The 20,642-nt window shown below is 42.5% G+C and overlaps 1 protein-coding gene across 1 annotated transcript in view; it reads right to left on the reverse strand.

Moving 5' to 3' along the window:
• The window catches only part of LOC142099418 (extracellular serine/threonine protein kinase FAM20C-like), a 105,980-nt gene that overhangs the window by 12,110 nt on the left and 73,228 nt on the right, over positions 1–20,642 (reverse strand). The window contains exons 7-9 of the mRNA XM_075182838.1: positions 15,793–15,902; positions 8,134–8,215; positions 4,922–4,981 (exon numbers count right to left, since the gene is read on the reverse strand). Coding sequence (XP_075038939.1) covers positions 4,922–4,981; positions 8,134–8,215; positions 15,793–15,902 — 252 coding nt within the window. The remainder of the gene's footprint in view (positions 1–4,921; positions 4,982–8,133; positions 8,216–15,792; positions 15,903–20,642) is intronic.

A 20,642-nucleotide genomic window follows, 5' to 3' on the forward strand; every position in this document is an offset into this window, starting at 1 on the left:
ATCAAGCCTCTGTCCCTAGGGTGATTTTTACAAAGATCTTCAAAGGGGGTTAAATCTCGCAAAACATAGGTAGGTGGGAGGGATACCCCTCATGTTTTAAGTGGCTTTCCAACTCAGTTTTTACAAGTGTCACAGTGCTACCAGAAACTAGTAGAGCCTTTACACATTTGCCTTCTATGATAATTATACACATTTGATTATTTGACTCAGTGTGTCGGTCTGCAGTGCAAGCCAGCTGGGTAAAGAAAGACACTCTGCGTCGTACATAAGCATTATCACATTGCATAGGTTCAGAGGTAAGTGAGCAATTAGCAGCAATATGGCCTACGACACCACATCTAAAACATATTATCACATTTATATCAAATCGTATATGAGGCTTGGACCTTCTTGGCATAACTGGCCAATCTCCAAGTTCCCAGCCTGCAGTCTCTGGATTTTTCAGTTCATTCCATGCCCACCACCCTTTTCCCTTGGAACAGTCTTACCAGAAGCCACTGGAGATCGACGTTGCAGAACTAGGGGCTGCCGGGGTATACTCATCAGATCCTCAGCTGCCAGATACCTCTTGACCATCTCCACAAGCTGGTCAGCTGTTTTGGAGTCCCCGTGGCTTACCCACGTGCGCAGGGCTGAAGGCAGGGACTGTAAATATCAAACATCACAATTCTTTCAACGATTTGGGGGCCTGTCAAAGTCTCAGGTTGTAACCACTTTTTGTGAGTTGAATTAGTTCATGCATCTGAGAGGTTTATCCACCTGGTGTCCCCAGCGATGTACTCTTTGCACCCAAACAGACATCGTGACACCCAAACGAGTCAGAATTCCTGCCTTCAACTTGTCATAGTCCTTGGCATCAGCAATGCTTAAATCAAAAAAATGTTTTTTGCGAAGTTTCAGCAGTTCTCTCAAAAGTTGTTAAATAAGCTTCTACATCATCTCTCTTGGTCATCTTTTGAAGGAAACGACTAGCCGGTATATAGCTGGAACTAGTTGTGATTGTTGCAAAAGACTGCACCAAGTCTTTTAGGTCTTGGTGATGTTGTCTTTGGAACTCCTCAATGGTTGCCTGTTGTTGCCTCTAGGACTTCTCAATGGCTGCCTGTTGTTGCCTCTGGGACTCCTCAATGGCTAGTAGTCTCACCTGGGTATCTTTCTGCTGAGTTGCAATAGCTGCCTGCTGTACCATGGTAGCTTCCTGCTGAATTGCAGACGTTTGTATCAACACTTTGACTATATCTTCCAAGTTATCTCCGGGTGCAGGAATTGGGCAGAAAGTAGTCTTTTTAATCAGCTGGTGATGTCCAGGATTAGGGTTCATATGTTTTTGTGATACACAGTGTTTTTCCAAAATTGGGTTTCTTTAAATTTTCCCAGTACACATACAGACCAGGTTCCTGCACGTGTCCAAAAACTGCTGCTGTTCTTAATATGCGCAGATCTTTGCAAGCTTTTTCTCTATCATATGTGACATAATCAGGGAAATAGGTTCCAACACCTGAGGTAGATGGCTTTGAACAGCAGCAATAAATCACGAAAATGCAGGATTTCTGGTACAACTGACCTCAGCCAGTTTTATTGAGCATGTGCAAATAAACAAAGCCTTGCCTGTCCAGTACTAACTAAACAATCCGTGGGCAGCACAGTGGCCTAGTGGTTAGCACTTCTGCCTCACAGCACTGGGGTCATGAGTTCGATTCCCGACCATGGCCTTATCTGTGTGGCGTTTGTATGTTCTCCCTGTGTTTGCGTGGGTTTCCTCCGGGTGCTGCGGTTTCCTCCCACACTCCAAAAACATACAGGTAGGTTAATTGGCTGCTATCAAAATTGACCCTAGTCTCTCCCTGTCTGTCTGTGTGTGAGTGTGTGTCTAAATTAGGGAATTTAGACTGTAAGCTCCAGTGGGGCAGGGACTGATGTGAATGAGTTCTCTGTACAGCGCTGCGGAATTAGTGGCGCTATATAAATAAATGATGATGATGATGATTCCTTTGAGGCCCTCTCAAGTCTGAGGCCTTGTGTCCCAGACTCAATTCCAAACAAAAGGTTATTTGCTCAGTATTCTCGCAGAAGGCATTCAACCTCGTTCCTCAGGTCTGTGTGTCAGATTACTCAGAGGTGCAACTCCTAATTACTTTGCTCTGAAACCTGCACTGCAAAGCTTTTCCCATACATCAACCTCTCTGGTGTTTTAAGACACAAATAACAGGAATCTAGGACTTATATACCTGCCATACACTTCTTTTCCAGTGTTTCTGTCACAGTAGGTTGAAATACAGTCATTAACTGAAACAGAAACAGTTGAGTAGGAGGCTTAAAAGTGGGTGAGGAACAGCCAAACTCTGCTGCAAAGGTGAGGTTGTGTAAGACAGTTTCATGTCACAGGTCATACACCATGGCAAGACTGTGCACAGAAACAAGACACAAGGTAGTTATACTGCATCAGCAAGGTTAATTAAGCGGTTATCTTGAACCATTCACCTATACATCCCGTTAGACATCCAGACGCATATGTGAAAATTGAGGAATCATAAAATTTGTTTCGTTATAAATATATGTGTATACAAGTTAACACGTGCATGATACTCATGCATTCTAGTCAAATCAAGCTACTTAAGGTGTTAAAAAGGTTCTTGTCATGCATTTGGGCCATAGCCCAGGCCTCAACCACCAACCACTCCCCACTGTCACCCCCGGCAACCACCAACCACTCCCAACTGTCACTTCTCCTTCAAGAAATATATATATATTTTTTTAAAATCTTTATAAACACTTTTAACAATTAACAAATTAAATTAACAAATTAAAAACATCTTAGTATACCAAATTTCAGCCCTTTCTGAATTTTTTTTTCCACACACACCAAGAATTTAGTAGGTCAGTGTATAACTCCGCGCTGCAGCTTGGTTTTATTTCTTACACACACACACACACACAGACAGACTGACTAACACACACCACTAAGCATTTATATATATATATATATATATATATATATATATATATATGAAAGCAACCTAGCCGAAACGATCGCTGGGCAGGGCATACTACTGTGATGTATCCTTCTATTTTCTTCTATTAAATTTTGTATTTCTCTTATTGCTTGCTGGTGCTAGTCTGTTTGTTTGTTGAACAACTATGGATTTTATATATATATATATATATATATATATATATATATATATATATATATATATATATATATATATATATATATGTGTGTATTTATTACATATTGGATGTTGGTTCTCAACTTTTGTATTTGTCTGCTGCTTGATAGGGAGCAAAGTGGGATTGAGTCCCTTTACATCAGAGAATTGTTTCTACATAGAGAGTGCTTCTATCAGTTGTTTTGGTTGGCCATGAATTGAGATTTTGTGAGATCTGTACTGCTTGTTTAGTTGTATCTTACATTAAAGAAAAACCTCTGGACAAATAAAATCTATTCTATGTCCAATAAGCAGATCCAGGAAGTAGGGATTTACAGGTATATCTAAGTAATAAGCAATCAAGGGCAGGGCACTCTCTATCCTATGTCTCATGTCTGTCTCGTATGAGCCTGACGTCATGTATTATGTTGAATCTTCTGCTGTTTATTCATTCAGATGCATGAAATTCATACTTGTATTCATACTTGCTCTTGATGCTAGCTCATGAATATCCATGTATGTGTTATTATGCTGGATTGTATTCATGTATCTGTTATGACGTTTATTGTATTTATTGCATTCATGTAGGTCATATCTGTAAGATTGTCCAGCGCTATGGAATCTGAGGCAACTTGTAAATAAATGATGACCTCTGAAGGTACCAATGTTATACTGACCACACATTGCTATATGTGAGGTGACACAATATTGCAGTGTGTGGTCCCAAAATGACCCCTATGTCCCACAATAATTCTATTTAATTTAATTGGATAATTGTCAGACATTGGTGAATGATCTCAGAAGGACAGCCTCTTTTTGGTCAGTCTTTTGGCTGTATTAACAATCCCCAGTGACCCAGAAGAGAGGCAGTTAATTGCTCTGAGAGCCAAACGACTGGATCTCATCTGATTTTGCCGTGTAATATATCGGTCCAAATAGGATTCTGTCTCAGGATTGTACAACGTGTAACCAGCATTACATACATATTGAGTTAGCAACTGCTATGTAACAAATGCAATATTGAAGAAAATAATATGAAATCTATAACATCTTAGGAATGGCAAATGTAGAAAGGCATAGTCACAATATAATAATATACTCAATGAATTACACATAGTCATTCGCTGTCTATTTGACCTATTCCCTCGCATTCTTTGAAATCCAGCACAGAAAAATGCAGCTAAATTAGTTTAAGGTGGAACACTAAAATTAATAATATAAGGAGCTGTGGTAAGAATAAGTATGCCAAAGATAGCATTAGATAATTAGAAGCAAGGAAGAACTGGAAACTCAGATGATATTATTGCTAAGACAATGAACCCTGACCAAAACCACAACTAGTTTTTAAATGTACTTTTCAAAAAAATGTCAAGAAATACGTGGGCACATTTTCACATAAAGTATATTGTAACAATGAGATTCTTTGACCCAGAGAACCCTCTTTTCAACTATAAGATTTGTCGTTTATATCATTTGTGTTTTGTTTATACAGCACCATATTTTTTAGAGGACAAGACTTTTACAATAGTCACAGAAAGTGATTGCTCCATTTTTTACTTTGCCATGAATTTTAATAAGTTTTCCCTCATATTGTACATCTTTAAATTCCATTACTGACTGTATCAATATTCATTGTTACCATGCATACCAATTAAAGAAGCACAATTTAGCATTAGCCTGTTGTCTTAGATTCCTGGCCACCAGGTATTGGTATCAGTCAGGTTAATAATGCACCTTTTTGACTAATTAAAACAATAATCAGTTTGACTAACCTGCAACATTGCTGAAGAGGGGCAATAATGGATAGGTCATCATATGTATGACGTCCAAACCTAAAGGGGAAAACAAACATTGATGGTCTCATAATCTCTTATCTATACTTACAGCCCTACCCATCTTTCTCTTTATTTTTCAATTTATATATCATTAGTATAAAGTAAGGACAACGAGTCATCGGAGTATGAGACAATACAACTCAATACAATAAATTACTAAACAAAACTTGCATTAAATTACCAATTTTTAATTATAGAAACAAGGGGGGTAGAGGTAATAGAAATAAGAGAGGGGGGGGGGGTAGAGACACAGTGAGTAGACTGTCTAAGAAAGAGGAAGGGGAAAAGAAAAACAAGTCAGTAGGACTAAGAAATGAAGAGAACCTTGAGTTCAGGCAGCGAGACTGATTTGGTAGACTTATTTATAATACTGACCATGAATTCCATTTGATGGGTGTGCCAGATCTTGGCTGGGTGGAAGGAGGGGCAGGTGTTTCCAGTTCGCAGCCAGCTGACAGGTGGCTGATGAGGTTATATGTCAAATAAGTTTATTGTGATGATAAGTAGCAGATGGGACTGCAGGGGGTAAGAGGAAAAATGTAGGTTCTAGAGGGATGAGGATTTGGAGAACTGCAAAAGTTAGATTCTTAGGGTCTGATTCATTAAAGAAAGTAAGGCAAAAAAATTAGTACGTTTTCTCCTGGACAAAACCATGTTACAATGCAAGGGGTGCAAATTTAGTATTTTATTTTGCACATAAGTTATTTAAATACTAGCTGTTTTTTCATGTAGCACACAAATATTTGATAGCTTACATATACACTGACAATAAAAGTTTATGTAGGACATGCCCTACCCCAACTATACATCTGTCCTCACATTTTAAATTTAGCTCCCCCTCCAATACAACATGGTTTTGCCAAGGTTTAGTTACTGATTTTTTTGCTTTCCTTTCCTTAATGAATCAGGCCCTTAATGTCTAACCAAATTTTAAATGTTTTCGGCAACATCGCCATATTTATGTAAATATGTTTAGGAACATCCACGCCAACATCAGTCTGGTGAGTCAGGGTATATCTTTTTCAACCTTGTCGATATGTAGTACCATCTATATAAAATTTTGTACGCATTTTCTTTTATTTTCACACAAATTGAACTAGAAACTATGTTCTCCTAGATCTCAGACCAGTCCTCTCCTAAATATCACTACCAGGCCAATTCATGTGGATCATGTGTTATAAATATTGGTATGTTTTTAGTGGGGATATTAGATTCAGTTTAGATATATAAGAGTAGGGGAAAAGTATTATCAAGGAACAAGTCATTCATGTATCTAATACCACTCGTCTGCCAGGAGCTAAACAAGGATGGAGCAAGGCCTGGGAGGAATTTGTGGTTGTTGTAGAGTTGAATCACTGGGGAGGAGCTAGGCCATACAATTAGCATAGTCCCAAACTGTCAGTGAGTTAGAAAAATTAGAGTGAGACAAGACTGTTTTGGAATGACGAGCCCGAGGGAGGCAGAAGAGAGCACTCCCAGACCTTCTGACTCAATTAGGGTCCAAACACTGAAGGAACTTGAGTTGCTCTATAAGATGCATTGACTGAGTTGATCAGCAAGGAAATATTATTTAATATTAGATACCCAGTCCATCGCCACAGAAAGAGCGCTGTAAAACCTGGAGAGGCACATGTGGAGGTTTGCCCCTATAAAGTATGTGACAAAATGTTGAAGGTTTTTGAAGACATCGGTGGGGTGGGGCGGTATGAATAGGGAGGGTTTGAAAGATTTAAAAGAGTCAGGGGAGGATGTTCATTTTAGAGGCTTTGATGCGGCCTGTCCAAGAGATAGGTTGGTGGGACCAGGAAACAAGGTCTGACTTGATATGAGAAAGTAAACAGAGAATGTTCACTTGGAAAAGCTGGAGGTAGCATTTAGTAATGAACAAATATTTGCGCTTCTGCAAGCACCAAGTAAATGAAAATGTTTGTTCTAAGGGCAAGTTTTCCTCCCCAAATATATAGAAGCATAAAACCTCTGTTTTCTCTGGGTTCATGTTATATTCTAAAAAACCGACTATAGGAGTCAAATTTGGCATTTAGGGGAGGGATAGAATGAGTAGGGTATGGTACTGTCAACAAAACATTGTCAGCATAGATAGTCAATTTATTCTCCGTGGTGCCCACCTGAACACCCATTATCTCTTTGTTAGGCCAAATCCTGGCTGCTAGTAGTTCAATAACCGGCGAGAAACTAAGCAGAGAGAGGCGACATCCTTGCCGATCCCAAATGCCGTTGAGAAGAGACCATTAGCGGACACAATGGAGGAGGGGAGTGTTATAGTGCCGATATCCCTTTTAAGTATTTCCCAGAAAAGTTCATCAAGCCAAACAATCCAAACACGAATGGTCAGGAAATGCGATTGAATGCTTTTTCGACATCTAACGCCAACACCAACGTAGGGGTTTTACCTGCATGAATGGAGTGGATCTGGTGTTGCCCGCACCTGTCTCCCTGGGATAAATCCAATGAGATCTGGATGTATCCTCTCTCTCTTTATTTTATACTTCAGGCAGAGCTGAACATTCTTGTTTCTTGCCTGTACCTGTAACTACTTTATCCTCCTCTCAATTGTTGTCACTAAATTTAACAGTAATATATGCTTTTTCAAAGACCTTGTGACCATTGTTCTTCACTTTTGCTCCTCTTGGCTCATAACAATTTTCATAACACCTATACTCTCAAAACGCTTTTATTTTCCTTTCCCTCTTGTACCCACCCAAACCTTACTTTCTGCTCTCCTTAGTTAAAGTCTTGCCCTGCTGTAGTCACCTACCCTTTCCCTTCTTACCCCTACCCTCCAAACCCTCTCAATCTATTTTTTAAGCCTTCCAATCCAAATATACTTGTTTACAAACTTTTCCATCCTTTTCCCACCTATTCCTTCCTTCCTGAACTCACACCCTACTTACTTCTCTTCTTCTCTAGCTATTTCCCTTTTCTTACAACTACAGAAGCACCAAGGCAGGCTGTTTAGCAGTAATTTAAGAATTTTTACTATAGAAAACAGGAGGTAAAAATATTTTTTTATGCCAAGTCACTAAGTCCCGAGAGGACAGGTCATGGAGATGTGAGGTAAGGAGATGTGAGGGGGGGCACAGTCAGATTTTGCATCAGGACACCACTGGTCTCAAGCCTGTTCCTCTTACCCTCTTCCATTGTCCAGATGCAGAAGGAAGGTCTGGTTTCCAAACTTCTCAAATGTCTCATAGTGGTGTCGATCTTGGTTTCCTTTTTGTAGAAGACACAATAACATGACAACATGTATTATATCAGTTCATTGGTATTAAAAAATATGTATGTATGTGTATATGTATAACATATACTTCATACAAAGCATTACAGGGATAATACCATATTTTTGTGAATTGTGCACAAGTCTCAGTTTAAACTTTTGCATTATCTGTAAAAATGTCCCTACATTGTAAAACTAGATCTGTGCTTTAAAAAAAACGTAGGCGTTAGCTGTTTTTAACAGATGCTGATAATGCTGTCTATAGTCCAGGTCAGGTAAAGTTAGTAAATATTCCATCAAGTGAGACCTGACATGTTAGCGAAGTTCCTATAAAAGCACTGTGGACCTGAAATGCACAGGATTTACGAATCTTTAATGTGTCAATCTGACTGCTGAAAATGCACATTTTTTGTTCTGTTGTTCTTGTTTTACTGGACACATGGATTAGTAAGGCAATATGGCATTGCAGAGATAATAAATATAAATATATATATAGATATAGATATATAATGTGTATGCACGATTCTCTAGTGCAGCCTTTCACTTTGCAAAGCTGTCAGGTTTGAACTAGACCCTGGAGATGGTAATTGGTCAAAAACAAATATGAATGAGTTGCCTTTCACTCCATTGAGGTGCAATTTATATGTCAAGTAGTTTGATATGTGCAAATAAACCAATGTAATAAAATATGTCTAAGATTTTGGCACTACAAGTATATATGTGTAATGCTTAATACCTATTACCTATAAACAGGCCACAATGGTATGTGGTGTTTCCAGGATATGAAAATGAGAAGTATCTCACTGTATACCTTTCTGGTAAATAATTTATCAATAAATATTTTGAAGCCACATAGTGTGAATCGAAAGTACTTTTAAGGGAGGAATAGCATTCTCTGCAAAGGCCATGGCAATTGACAAAGAAATGGAAACAATTAGAACTTTTTATTTGCTTATTTCATAGAGCATTGTGCAATAAGCAAAACGAAAACAGAGTTCTCCATAGCACCATTTGCCAGGAGAGAACATGTAATATTGCCTGGGGTGGATTGGTCATAGGCCTTACCTGGAATTTTCCTGGTAGGCTAGGGGCCTAATGAGGCCGACCATAGGCAGCTTGATGTGGGTTTTTGCCTTGTTTTTGTTTTTTTATCTTTGGGTGCAGGTCGACAATCAGGACCAGCCTAACATGGGGACGGATTGTGGGAGGAGGGGTGCCAGTGGGGGAGCATCGTTGTGGCTGGTCCTTGCTTCTTATGGCCGCAGAACTTATCTTAAACCCCGTCCCCCCATGCGTGGCCTCGGCCTCATCCTCATCCTATCCAATAATAAACAAAGATCACATGGGACGCGCACCACATGACAGGTGCCGTCCCATGTGTACAGTGCAGGAAGCGCGGCGGAATAAGGTAAGTGTAAGTGTGTGTGTGTGTTATGTCAATGTAGCGTGTGTCAGTGTTATGTCACTGTAATGGTGATGAGGACAGGGGACCTTATGTCAATGTAGTGTGTGTGTTATGGCAATGTAATGTGTGTGTAAGTAGTGGGGCTTATGTCAGTATAGTGTGTGTGGGCAGGGGGACTTATGTCAGTATAGTGTGTGTGGGAAGGGGGGCTTATGTCACTGTAATGGGAGTGAGGGCAGGGGGCTTATGTCACTGTAATGGGGTTGAGGGCAGGGGGGCTTATGGCGATGAAATGGGCGTGAGGACAGGGGGGCTTATGTCAATGAAATAGGGGTGAAGGAATAGGGGGCTTATGGCAACGAAATGGGGGTGAGTACAGCGGGGCTTATATCAATGAAAGGGAGTGAGGACAGGGCCAGAGTGACTAATGGGTATCACACGCTGGGTGTGCGGGCAGCACACCCGACACCCGGCAGACTTACCTGGCTCCGGCGCTCCGTCTTGGGCGCCGCCATCTTGGATTCGGGTCTGCGCATGCGCAGACCTGACAGCTTCTTTAAAACTTCTACTCTCCTCTCATTGGTGGATTCTAATGGCGCTTAGTTTAAAAGGCACTTACTCCTTACCTACAGTGCCTGTTCTTTGAGTCACCTCCTGGTGATAGAAGTGGCTTCCTGTTAGCTTCCAACTATTCTCTTCCATCCTAGTCTGCAGAGCTGACGCTTATCTCTGGACATCGTCTCTACATTTGACTACAGAGCTGACGCTCATTCTACTGGACTCTCCGCCACATAGTGGTCTGCAGAGCTGACGCTCATCTCCGGACATCGTCCCTATGTTATGTTATATTACTCCCTCCTTGATCCTCTCCAGTCTGGTTTCCGCCCCCTCCACTCCACTGAAACTGCCCTGGCTAAAGTCACCAATGACCTCCTCTCTGCAAAAGCCAGGGGCCACTTCTCCCTTCTCATCCTCCTTGACCTCTCTGCAGCCTTTGACACCGTTGACCACCCCCTCCTCCTTCACACCCTCCAGTCTTTCGGCCTCTCCGGCCCAGTCCTGTCCTGGTTCACCTCTTACCTTACTCACCGTTCCTTCTCTGTCACCACCTCTGGGTCTCTCTCCCCCCCATCCACCCTTCCAGTTGGGGTCCCTCAGGGCTCTGTTCTGGGACCCTTACTCTTCTCTCTATACACCTCCTCCCTGGGTGAACTCATCAGCTCCTTCGGCTTCAGCTACCACCTTTACGCTGACGACACTCAACTATACCTCTCCTCTCCTGATCTCTCTCCCTCCCTCCTCTCTAGGGTGTCCGCCTGCCTCTCTGCCATCTCCTCCTGGATGTCCTCTCGATTCCTCAAACTTAACCTTGCCAAAACTGAGCTCATAGTTTTTCCTCCCTCTCATACCCCATCCACTTCTGACCTCTCCATCACTGTCGACAATACCTCTATCTCGCCTGTCCCCCAACTTCGCTGCCTTGGTGTCATCCTCGACTCCTCTCTCTCCTTTGGCCCCCACATCCTCTCTCTTGCTAAATCCTGCCGCTTCCAGCTGCGCAACATCGCTCGCATCCGGCCCTTCCTCTCCCAAGATGCCACCAAATGCCTTATCCACTCTCTGATCATCTCCCGCCTGGACTACTGCAACCTCCTCCTCACTGGCCTCCCCCACTCTCATCTCGATCCCCTTCGATCCGTCCTTAACGCTGCAGCTAGGCTTATTTTCCTCTCTCGCTGCTCCTCTTTTGTCTCCCCCCTCTACCTAGCCCTTCACTGGCTCCCATTCCCCTTCAGAATCCTCTTTAAGCTCCTCACACTCACCTACAAGGCCCTCGCCAACTCCACTGCGCCCTACATTTCCACCCTCCTCTCTATTCATGCTCCATCCCGCCCTCTCCGTTCTGCCTCTGACCGTCGCCTCTCTTCCCCCCTTATAACCTCCTCCCACGCGCGTATCCAAGACTTCGCCCGCGCTGCCCCCCTCCACTGGAACAAGCTCCCTCCCTCCATCAGAACTTCCCCTAATCTGTCCAGCTTCAAACGGGCCCTAAAAACCCACCTTTTTCTTAAAGCCTTTCTGTCTCCCACTTAACTTCCTACCTTATCTTCTGCCTCTGTCCCCCTACTCTCCCTCTCTCCCCTGCGTCTCTCTGTCTGTCCACCCCTCCCCTTAGATTGTACGCTCCTCTGAGCAGGGCCATCTCTCCTCCTGTTTCCACCACTTCTAACTCTGCTCTCCAGCTACTTAGCCCTCCTCCTCAAAGGTCCTCCACCCCACGTCCACTTTCGCTCCCTCCTCCCCCCTGGGGGTCTCCCTGTCTTCCGCGCCCCCCTTCTTGGGCCCCGTCGTTTTCGGATCCTCCCTCCCCTTTCCCCGCCCTCTCTAGCTGTGCATTGAGCGTACTGAGTTGCTGTGTTTACTGTACTGTGCTGTCTCCCATTGTATTGTGATTTTGTTTGTCTCTGTACGGCGCTGCGGATGCCTTGTAGCGCCTTATAAATAAATATTAATAATAATAATAATAATATGTTTGTCTACAGAGCTGACGCTCATTCTACTGAACCTTTTACCACATAGTGGTCTGCAGAGCTAACGCTCATTCTACTGAACTTTTTACCACATAGTGGTCTGCAGAGCTAACAGCTCATTCTACTGGACTCTCCGCCACATAGTGGTCTGCAGAGCTGACACTCATCTCAGGACATCGTCCCTACATTTGTCTACAGAGCTAACGCTCATTCTACTGAACTTAACACCACATAGTGGTCTGCAGAGCTAACGCTCATTCTACTGAACTTTTAACCACATAGTGGTCTGCAGAGCTAACAGCTCATTCTACTGGACTCTCAGCCACATAGTGGTCTGCAGAGCTGACGCTCATCTCCGGACATCGTCCCTACGTTTGTCTACAGAGCTAACGCTCATTCTACTAAACCTTTTACCACATAGTGGTCTGCAGAGCTAACGCTCATTCTACTGGACTCTCCTCCACATAGTGGCCTGCAGAGCTGACGCTCATCTACGGACATTGTCCCTACGTTTGTCTACAGAGCTGACGCTCATTCTACTGAACTTAACACCACATAGTGGTCTGCAGAGTTACACCAAACTGCATCATCTTCTTTGCCTTTACTTATTATAATTACCACTCTTACTACGGTTCATCCGCCGAGTCTCTTCGTAAGAACCGTGACAATGGGTGATGGTGGGGCAATTTAGTTTAATACTGGAGCCTATTAATTTAAGATGAGGAGGCAGGACTTTTAATTTAATGCTGGTTTGGTGCCATTAATGGCAGGGATGGGTTTGGGAAAGGGTTACATTAATTAAACTTAAATGCTATTTATTGCTGGGCCTGTTTGGAGGTAGGGAAATAGGTTAATTTATTAAATGGGAATACTATTCATTTAATGTTGGGGTTGGTTGGAGGGAAAATCTCTACTTATCAAATGTGAATACTATTATTTTAATAGGGGTGGAGGGAGGCCTAATTATGAAATGAGTGTGCTATTGATTTAACGCCAGGGCTCGGAGTTTTCTTAATCTCATGTACCCATTTTTTTTCCAGATAGGACTTTCAACATTCTAGGATCCAGATAAGCAGTAACTGAGCTAAAGACACCAGCAGCCACAGGTAGGGAAGCAACAAGAACAGGACACACATACTCTGGTACATACAGTGGGCACACAGACACAGTGAGCGCACACACATACAGGGACAGACACAGTGGGTATACACACATACTGGGCCCTACCTACCATTTATTTGGCCCCGCCCACACAAAGCCACTTTCAGATTTTATTTCCAGAGCCTCTTTAAGTTCCCAATCCGCCCCTGAATATTGCAGCTGATAGACTGGAAACCTGAGTACAAGGCACTATGTAATAAGCAGATGAAAAGTCAGTGTAGAAACTTGTGACAGATTAACTTTAATAAAGGATACTAAGGTCTCTATGTATTCATGTATACAGAGTCCCAGGAACAGAGTGGTGCCATATTTAATATTAGGTTATTATATATATAATGCAGCTTTACTCAAATACTTGATAGCTTATTTGTACACTGAAATTTAAAGTTGATATTTGCGTGCTACATGAAAAAACAGTCAGTATTTAACTTATGTGCAAAACAGAATACTAATTTGCACCCCTTGCATTGTAACATGGTCCAGGAGTCTTAAATAAGAAGTTGCTCAAGTTAAGATCCTTAATGAATCAGGCCCATTATGAATGGAATCTACAGATACTATTTTAGTATACCTCAAAGGAGTATTCGTTATTGTGACTGGATCACTTATAAATAATTCATGGTATAAATTTATTTAAAGGAAATAGCAAAGGGTGCTTATTTTTATCATTGCAATGTACTGATTTTACTATATCGTGTGGCACTTTGTAGAGGAATAGCATCCATTTCTGAGGTATTAATTTCTGATGCAATAAGCATTTGTTGAGAAAGTCTTTTGTGTATTTTGGTAGAGGGAATGTCTTGTTTGGGGTTTTTGTAACTTTCCTAGAGGAAATCTCCAATTAGGCATATGTGAGGAGGGAGTCTGTTTTGCGTATAGCAGGAAATGCTAAATAAGTCTATTCAATGTGAGTGACCAACACTTGAATGCACGGCAGGGAGCCGTTGCCTGTATCCTGATTAAGGTGAAAGGAAATCTCGGATCAATGGGATTCAGGATATCGCAGAAAAGTGTAAATTGTGTTAAGTATAAATTGCATTTAAATCCATGCTTGGGTAAACATATTGCATCCTTATACAAAAAATAACTCAGACTTCAGTGGTCTAGCTTACCCTGTGAGGCTGTGTCCAAAACTGTATAAAACAGCACTGGATTGTACTGAATGTATCATTCTTGTTCCACCTGACCTGATCACTGGTACCTTCAACCAGTGTGCAAATATACATCACTTGCTTCAAAGACCTGCTTGAGAACTTCTCCATGCTGAAAATCCTGTGACCCACAGATTAGACCCAAAATCAAATCCGTTTCCGGCTGTCTGAGGTTTGGACCCAGCTTTCCAGCACCACTGCTCTGCCCGCTACCCAGCAGCTCTGTCCAGTTTGATAGGCCAGGGAAGATACATCCACAGCAACCCTGATCCATACTCAGGGGTACCAGCCCAGGTGTACCAGCAAGGGGGTACCCTAGCAGAGACAGTTACCCAGAAGGAACCTGATTCTGGATGCCGGTAAGGAGTCCAGTAGTGGTGGCAGCATTTGTAGGCCCCTCCTGCTGCGGTTAGAGGGCGCATTTGGAATAACGAAAGGGAAAAGTGGCAAAGTAAAACCAGCCGGTTCCCAGCAACAAAAGACAGGGTGGCATAGGCGGTGCATCCTGTCACAGGTATTGTACTTATGGCTAGTGTAGGTGCCCAGGGCACACTAGGCAAGTAATCTCCACCTTCTCAGGTACCCCAACCCAAATCCTCAGACTGGGAGGTTGGCACTGGACTGTGACATTGTAGCTCAGCACCACAGTCCTTGCCCAATGCCAACAAGGAGGAGCAGCACCCGGAAGCTTTACAGGTAATAAGCTGTTGGCTGCTGCTTTTCCATGTCAGTGGCTAGTGCGCAGTGCTGAGGCAGCACGGGGTAATGACATTATGCCACTCCTTCAGTGTTTTAGGTGCTCCTTAAAGCCTGACACCCTAGGCAGCCATCTAGGTTTGTTTTGTGGTAGTGCCGGCTCCCACTCCACCTTTAAGTACTAGAGAACTCATTCTATCAGCTCAACAAAGCTTGTCCATATAGCTCTACTAAAGCGCTATAGACGACGTGCAGTGTATCCTTTGCTGCAGGGAAATCAAGCACAAATAGCAGCAAGCCAACTCTCTGATTCAGCATAAAATATGGTCCTGGGGAAGCTTATGGAGCAGAATAAATTACAATAGGGTTGTCCGGAAGTGGCATAGACCTTTACATGCCATATTCCAACTACAAAATTATCAGTGGTTTATAAAGGTTATAAAAAGTAGAAAATGTATGGTTTACATGGATAGTTTGATATTCACCATAAAATTCCTAAAAGTCGTTTGTTAGTTAAACAGAACAGTAGATTAAGGCAGACATAAATACTATTAGTAGGGAGATGCACAATGTTGTCAGTAATACAGATGTCTCCTTTAATGATTTTTGTTTTGCCTTTATTACCATACCCATGAAAAAGTCCAATATAGAAAGATCTATTAGGTCCAAGAGTCGCGTTCCCTCACTGTAGGGTGGTGTCACTTTTACTGTTTCACAATACTTAGGATTCAGCTCCCAGCTAAACGAAAAACATAGAATACAATAATAAGTAACACAGTTGACAACTTTTTATTACCTGCTCTCTGGGGAATACATAATAAAACTTATTAAAAGAAGATGTGAATATGATGAAGCCATATATGCCATCAACTGAACAAGGATAATGTGCACATTGACATTAATTGCATCCTCACATTACTTAGCAGGGGCGCACGGAGGATTGTCGGGGGGGGCGGGGGTTTCCCCCCCGACGCAAAAAAAACCAACCCGCGCGAGAGCTGCTGCGCATGCGCCTGCGCCTGGGCATGCGCAGCAGCTCCGTTTAGGCAGCGCTGTCCTATACAGCAGCCGCGGCGCTGTCAAAGAAGCGTCCGGGGCAGTGCTGTATATACTACAACACCGCCGCGGACGCTTTGACAGCGCCGCGGCTGCTGTATAGGACAGTGCCACTATAGTGGCCATTTAATTAGCTCAGGGGGGGGTTTCTGGAGACTCAGAAACCCCCCCTGCGTGCGCCACTACTTGGTGTTCACTGAGGTGGCAATGGCTTGAAGGTGAAATATGCATAGTGTGGGATGATTGTCTGGTTTCCTTTGAGCCTGAGAGGTCTTCCATTAATTTAGGAGTCTCCCGGACATTTTGGGAGAGTAGGCAATTATGGTCAAAAAAGCAGTCCTTATCCAGTAAGGATAAGAAAAGAGTTTAGCTTATAACTTTTCTGTCCCTTTTCTGCTGAAACATTTCTGTCCCTGTCTCCTATCATACAGTACTGCATAGAGGATGTGTCCCTAGCTGTCTTAAACTGAATGCCATTACTATACTTTTCATAAGCTAGATCCTACTATTCATTTTACCTACCTTACACTGCCATACAATATTATTCAAATATGAGTAGCATACATTTGTTATATAAACAAAGAAATACCAAACAGACGTTTTATAAATCACGCATCAGACTAGAGCAGCACTTTCTACTAATAAATGAGAAAATTGATTTAATGCAGCTCCATGGTTAGGTGCAGCCAGGGATGGGGGACCGGGGGAGTCTTGCAACCCCCCCCCCCCGGGGTAAAATTTGACGGGCCTCTCCTGTCCATGGTGCTTGAGCAGGCAGGACCAAAACCAATTGTATAAGTGTAATCAGTGACGACTGAAGTGTTTTTCAAGCAGAATTCCGTTAAAGTGTTCCGCAAAGAATTCTCCCAATCATTTTTGTTCCACCGCATAATTCAAATCTCACCACAAAGCACAGTGAATTAATCATTGTTTTCCCACCTCCTATTATAGACTATGACTTCCATGAAATGCAAATTTACAAATACAGTGTGGAATGGCCATGGCAAAAGCAGAATTCAAACAGCACATTGCTGGAACTTTATAATTCTAAGACAGTACCTAGTTAACAGCAAGATTTACACCAAATTTTGCTGCAGATTCGTTTCTCTCTAGATCCTGAAGTAGTGATATTTTTGCATATTGCACAACATATGCATTGCTGCATCACAGTGCTTCCTCCCACAATCAAAAAACATACAAGTAAGTTAATGTTGGAATGTGTGTTTGATGGAGAATTTAGACAGCGCTGCAAATATTTTGGCTTTATATAAAGAAAGGTTAATAATAAATAGTAGACCTATTCATTGTTTCTTAAAATTGGACTGCTAAAAGTTAATGTTCTAGACAGCAGGTGGCAATAAAATTATGCTGTCATTGGGATTTATTTAAGCATATTAATACAATTGAAGTTAGTTACAAAAGTGCAAAAATTAGAGCCCGCCGCCAATTGTTTTGTGACATTATGCACCTATTTATTAGTGATTTGATCTATTTTAAAGGAAAAAGTCTAAATCTGTGGGCTAAGATGGTGGTGTTTGCTGTGTGACACAAATTGTTGCATCATCTGATGGAATGAGCTGGATGGATTTGTTACATGCTAAAAATTATTTAGAATTGAACACAAGGGCAGTTTTTAAGCGTAAAATATTCCTTCTTGTTTTATGCATGCGAATAAAAGAAAAGCGAGCCCTTGCCTTCATATTAAGCTATTTGCGTGTCCCTGACTTACGCCTCCTTACATGTGAATAGGGGAGAGAAGGGGCATTTCTACAGAGGCCAAATATAGAAAAGGCATGTTCACTTACTAGATGTATATTTGAAGATTGAGAAAACCACAGATTTGCCTGTCAGAGGCGTATGCTGCTGGTGCTCTATCCCTGCCTCAAGATGCTTGTTGATGAAATTCATCATCACATATCTTGCTAATGAAAATAAAAATGTTTAAATAAATAATGTTTAAAAATAAATAAATAAAAGCTCATAACCTGGACTGTTAGTGGAAATTTGAGTGGCAAAACCACCATACTGGTGATAGTGCACCTCTTCTCCAAGCAAGTCCACTTCACAGACTTGTAAAACCTGAGGTCACACTTCACCCGCCAGGGCTTCACCAAAGCGGTCCTCCACCGGCACAGAATTCCTTGGAGAACCTCTCCAACCAAGGGGTCGAGTTGGTGGCTAAGTTTTGAAGGGCCTTCTGCTAGGGGCTGGAAATTTTTCTCCATTTCTTGTCAAGGTACCAAACTTAATCAAACAGCCAGACAAAGCATTATAACCAATCCCTTGAGCAGTTTCTATGGAGCTTTGTCTCTAATGCCCAGGATGACTGGTCAAAATTGCTTGCTTGGTCAGACTTCTCATGAAACAACCTGGTAAAGGACTCCATGGGTGTGTAAAGGGCTCCTTCTGGACACCAGATGAATCAAAGAGTGTGCAAGAGATTTTCACCTATAGCAAGCTGCATTTACAGCATAGTCCATATATTCATAGGTGCTTGGATGCCCCCAGGATTTTAGCTCAGAGTAGCAGGGATTTGTCTTGAGTGCCAGATAACAAAGGGGTATAGAGACTGGAATTGCTGTCATGGGACTTCCTATGGATGTGGAAGAAGCATCCCGGGCTTCCATCTCGGATGGAAGTGTTTTTGTGAGCCGTCGCAAGTAGCAGATAGCTGGGGATACCCCCTGCAGATATCAGGGGGTATCCCCTTTATAATTTAACCATGGTTTTCACTCAGTGGTCACTCCATCTTCCCAAGCTACACCTGGGGTTCCTACTGCAGACAAGCATGTGTAGGATCTCCAGGGAGTGTGGAAGAGACAGCAGAAACAGCTGAAGATGGTGGTAGCTAACCAAAAAAAGGTTTGCAAACCACAGGAGACAAGACGAGCCAATGTTCTCAGTGGGCAATCCACCTCAATACCAGGTACAGACAAAAGGTGGCAATACACTGATAACTGCAACATTTGAGGATCTGCTGCAATATCAGTATAGATGACAGGTGGTAGCACACCACCAATACAGAAAACTGCACATCCTTTTTCACTTACTGCAATCAGCATTTTGCTAAAGAATAGGTAAATTAGGACTAAGAGACCACACCTGTAGGTAGAATTCATAATACCCTCACTCCTACCAATCCTTGCAGAAGAGTTTGCCCCTTAATCCTACCTTTAGCTTTGTCCCTCACTACCTGTCCTCTCTGGACTAAGTGGCTTAGCCAGTTGTGTTGTGTCTCTGAAATCTATCCCAGCCACTTGGTTCTCTCATGGAAGTAACCGTGGTACCTCATTGTAAGGGATCAGCTAGTTACTCCTTGCATCTTTGCTTTTAATTAAGGTTTGCTGCTGTGCAGGTATGTCTCCCTCTGAAGAACTATTTGCTGTATCCTTCTTTTTAACTAGTCTTGACCTGCAGTGCATGTTTGCCTTCCTCTGAATAGCTGATTAGTGAGCCACACTATCTAAGACCTTCCTGCATACATACATTTGTCATTGATAGTGTTAGAGATAGTGTTAGCTTCATGGTGCATGTACCTGTGTTGTATTTGTTCCTGACCTTGTATCTGTTTTTCCTGGCTATACATTCATTTGTCTCCTGATACCTTTATTGCATCATACAAGTCTGCTGTTTCTTGACTCTGCTTATATTTATCTCCTGGTTCCTGTTTACTGGTCTGCATATATTTGCTATTCATAAATAGCGTATCTCAGAATCCCCAGTCATGGACTGCAGTAACTATCTATTTGTCACGTTCATCTGTATTTCTTGATCTGAATTGGGACCCCTGGGTCTAGCTGGAGCAGGACTGAAACAGAACCTAGAGGCCTTGATGATCTCTCTGCTCATCTAGGGTCCTCAGAGTAGAGTAGCACAAGCAGTATTGGAGTCCTAGGACCGGAGTCTGTACCTGAGCACTGAACTGGAATCTGGTGAAATAACTGACTGGAACTGTTCTTGGGAACTCAATCCCAGCTCCTTTAGCCAGGCACATGGGACTGGAACCCACTAATAGGAACTCAGAGAGGAAACACACAGAAACTCAGAGCAGAGTGAACTGGAACTGGAGACAGGGACTAGGAACTCAGAACTGTGACATGGAATGGCGAACTCAGGACTGTGTGGCAGCCACAGACCTGGAACCACAGACAGATACACGGAACTGGAAATATGCCCTAGAGACGCAGAACCAGCTGTAGCAACAGTACAGGTGATACCGGTAAAGCCACTGGTACTGCAGAATAGATACTGGATGGTGCAAAGTTCTTACTGAGGTGAGCACTCTTGCTGAATGCAGAATATTAGAGGAAGATGAGCAGCTTGGAGGTGCAAAGTACTTGATGGATAATGAACTCCGGGTAATGCAGAATGCTTGGAAGAAGATATGCACTTCAGAATGCAGGATACTTGCAAAGTGATATAT

This window comes from Mixophyes fleayi, chromosome 8 (genome assembly GCF_038048845.1).
Source record: "Mixophyes fleayi isolate aMixFle1 chromosome 8, aMixFle1.hap1, whole genome shotgun sequence".
Taxonomy (NCBI): domain Eukaryota; kingdom Metazoa; phylum Chordata; class Amphibia; order Anura; family Limnodynastidae; genus Mixophyes; species Mixophyes fleayi.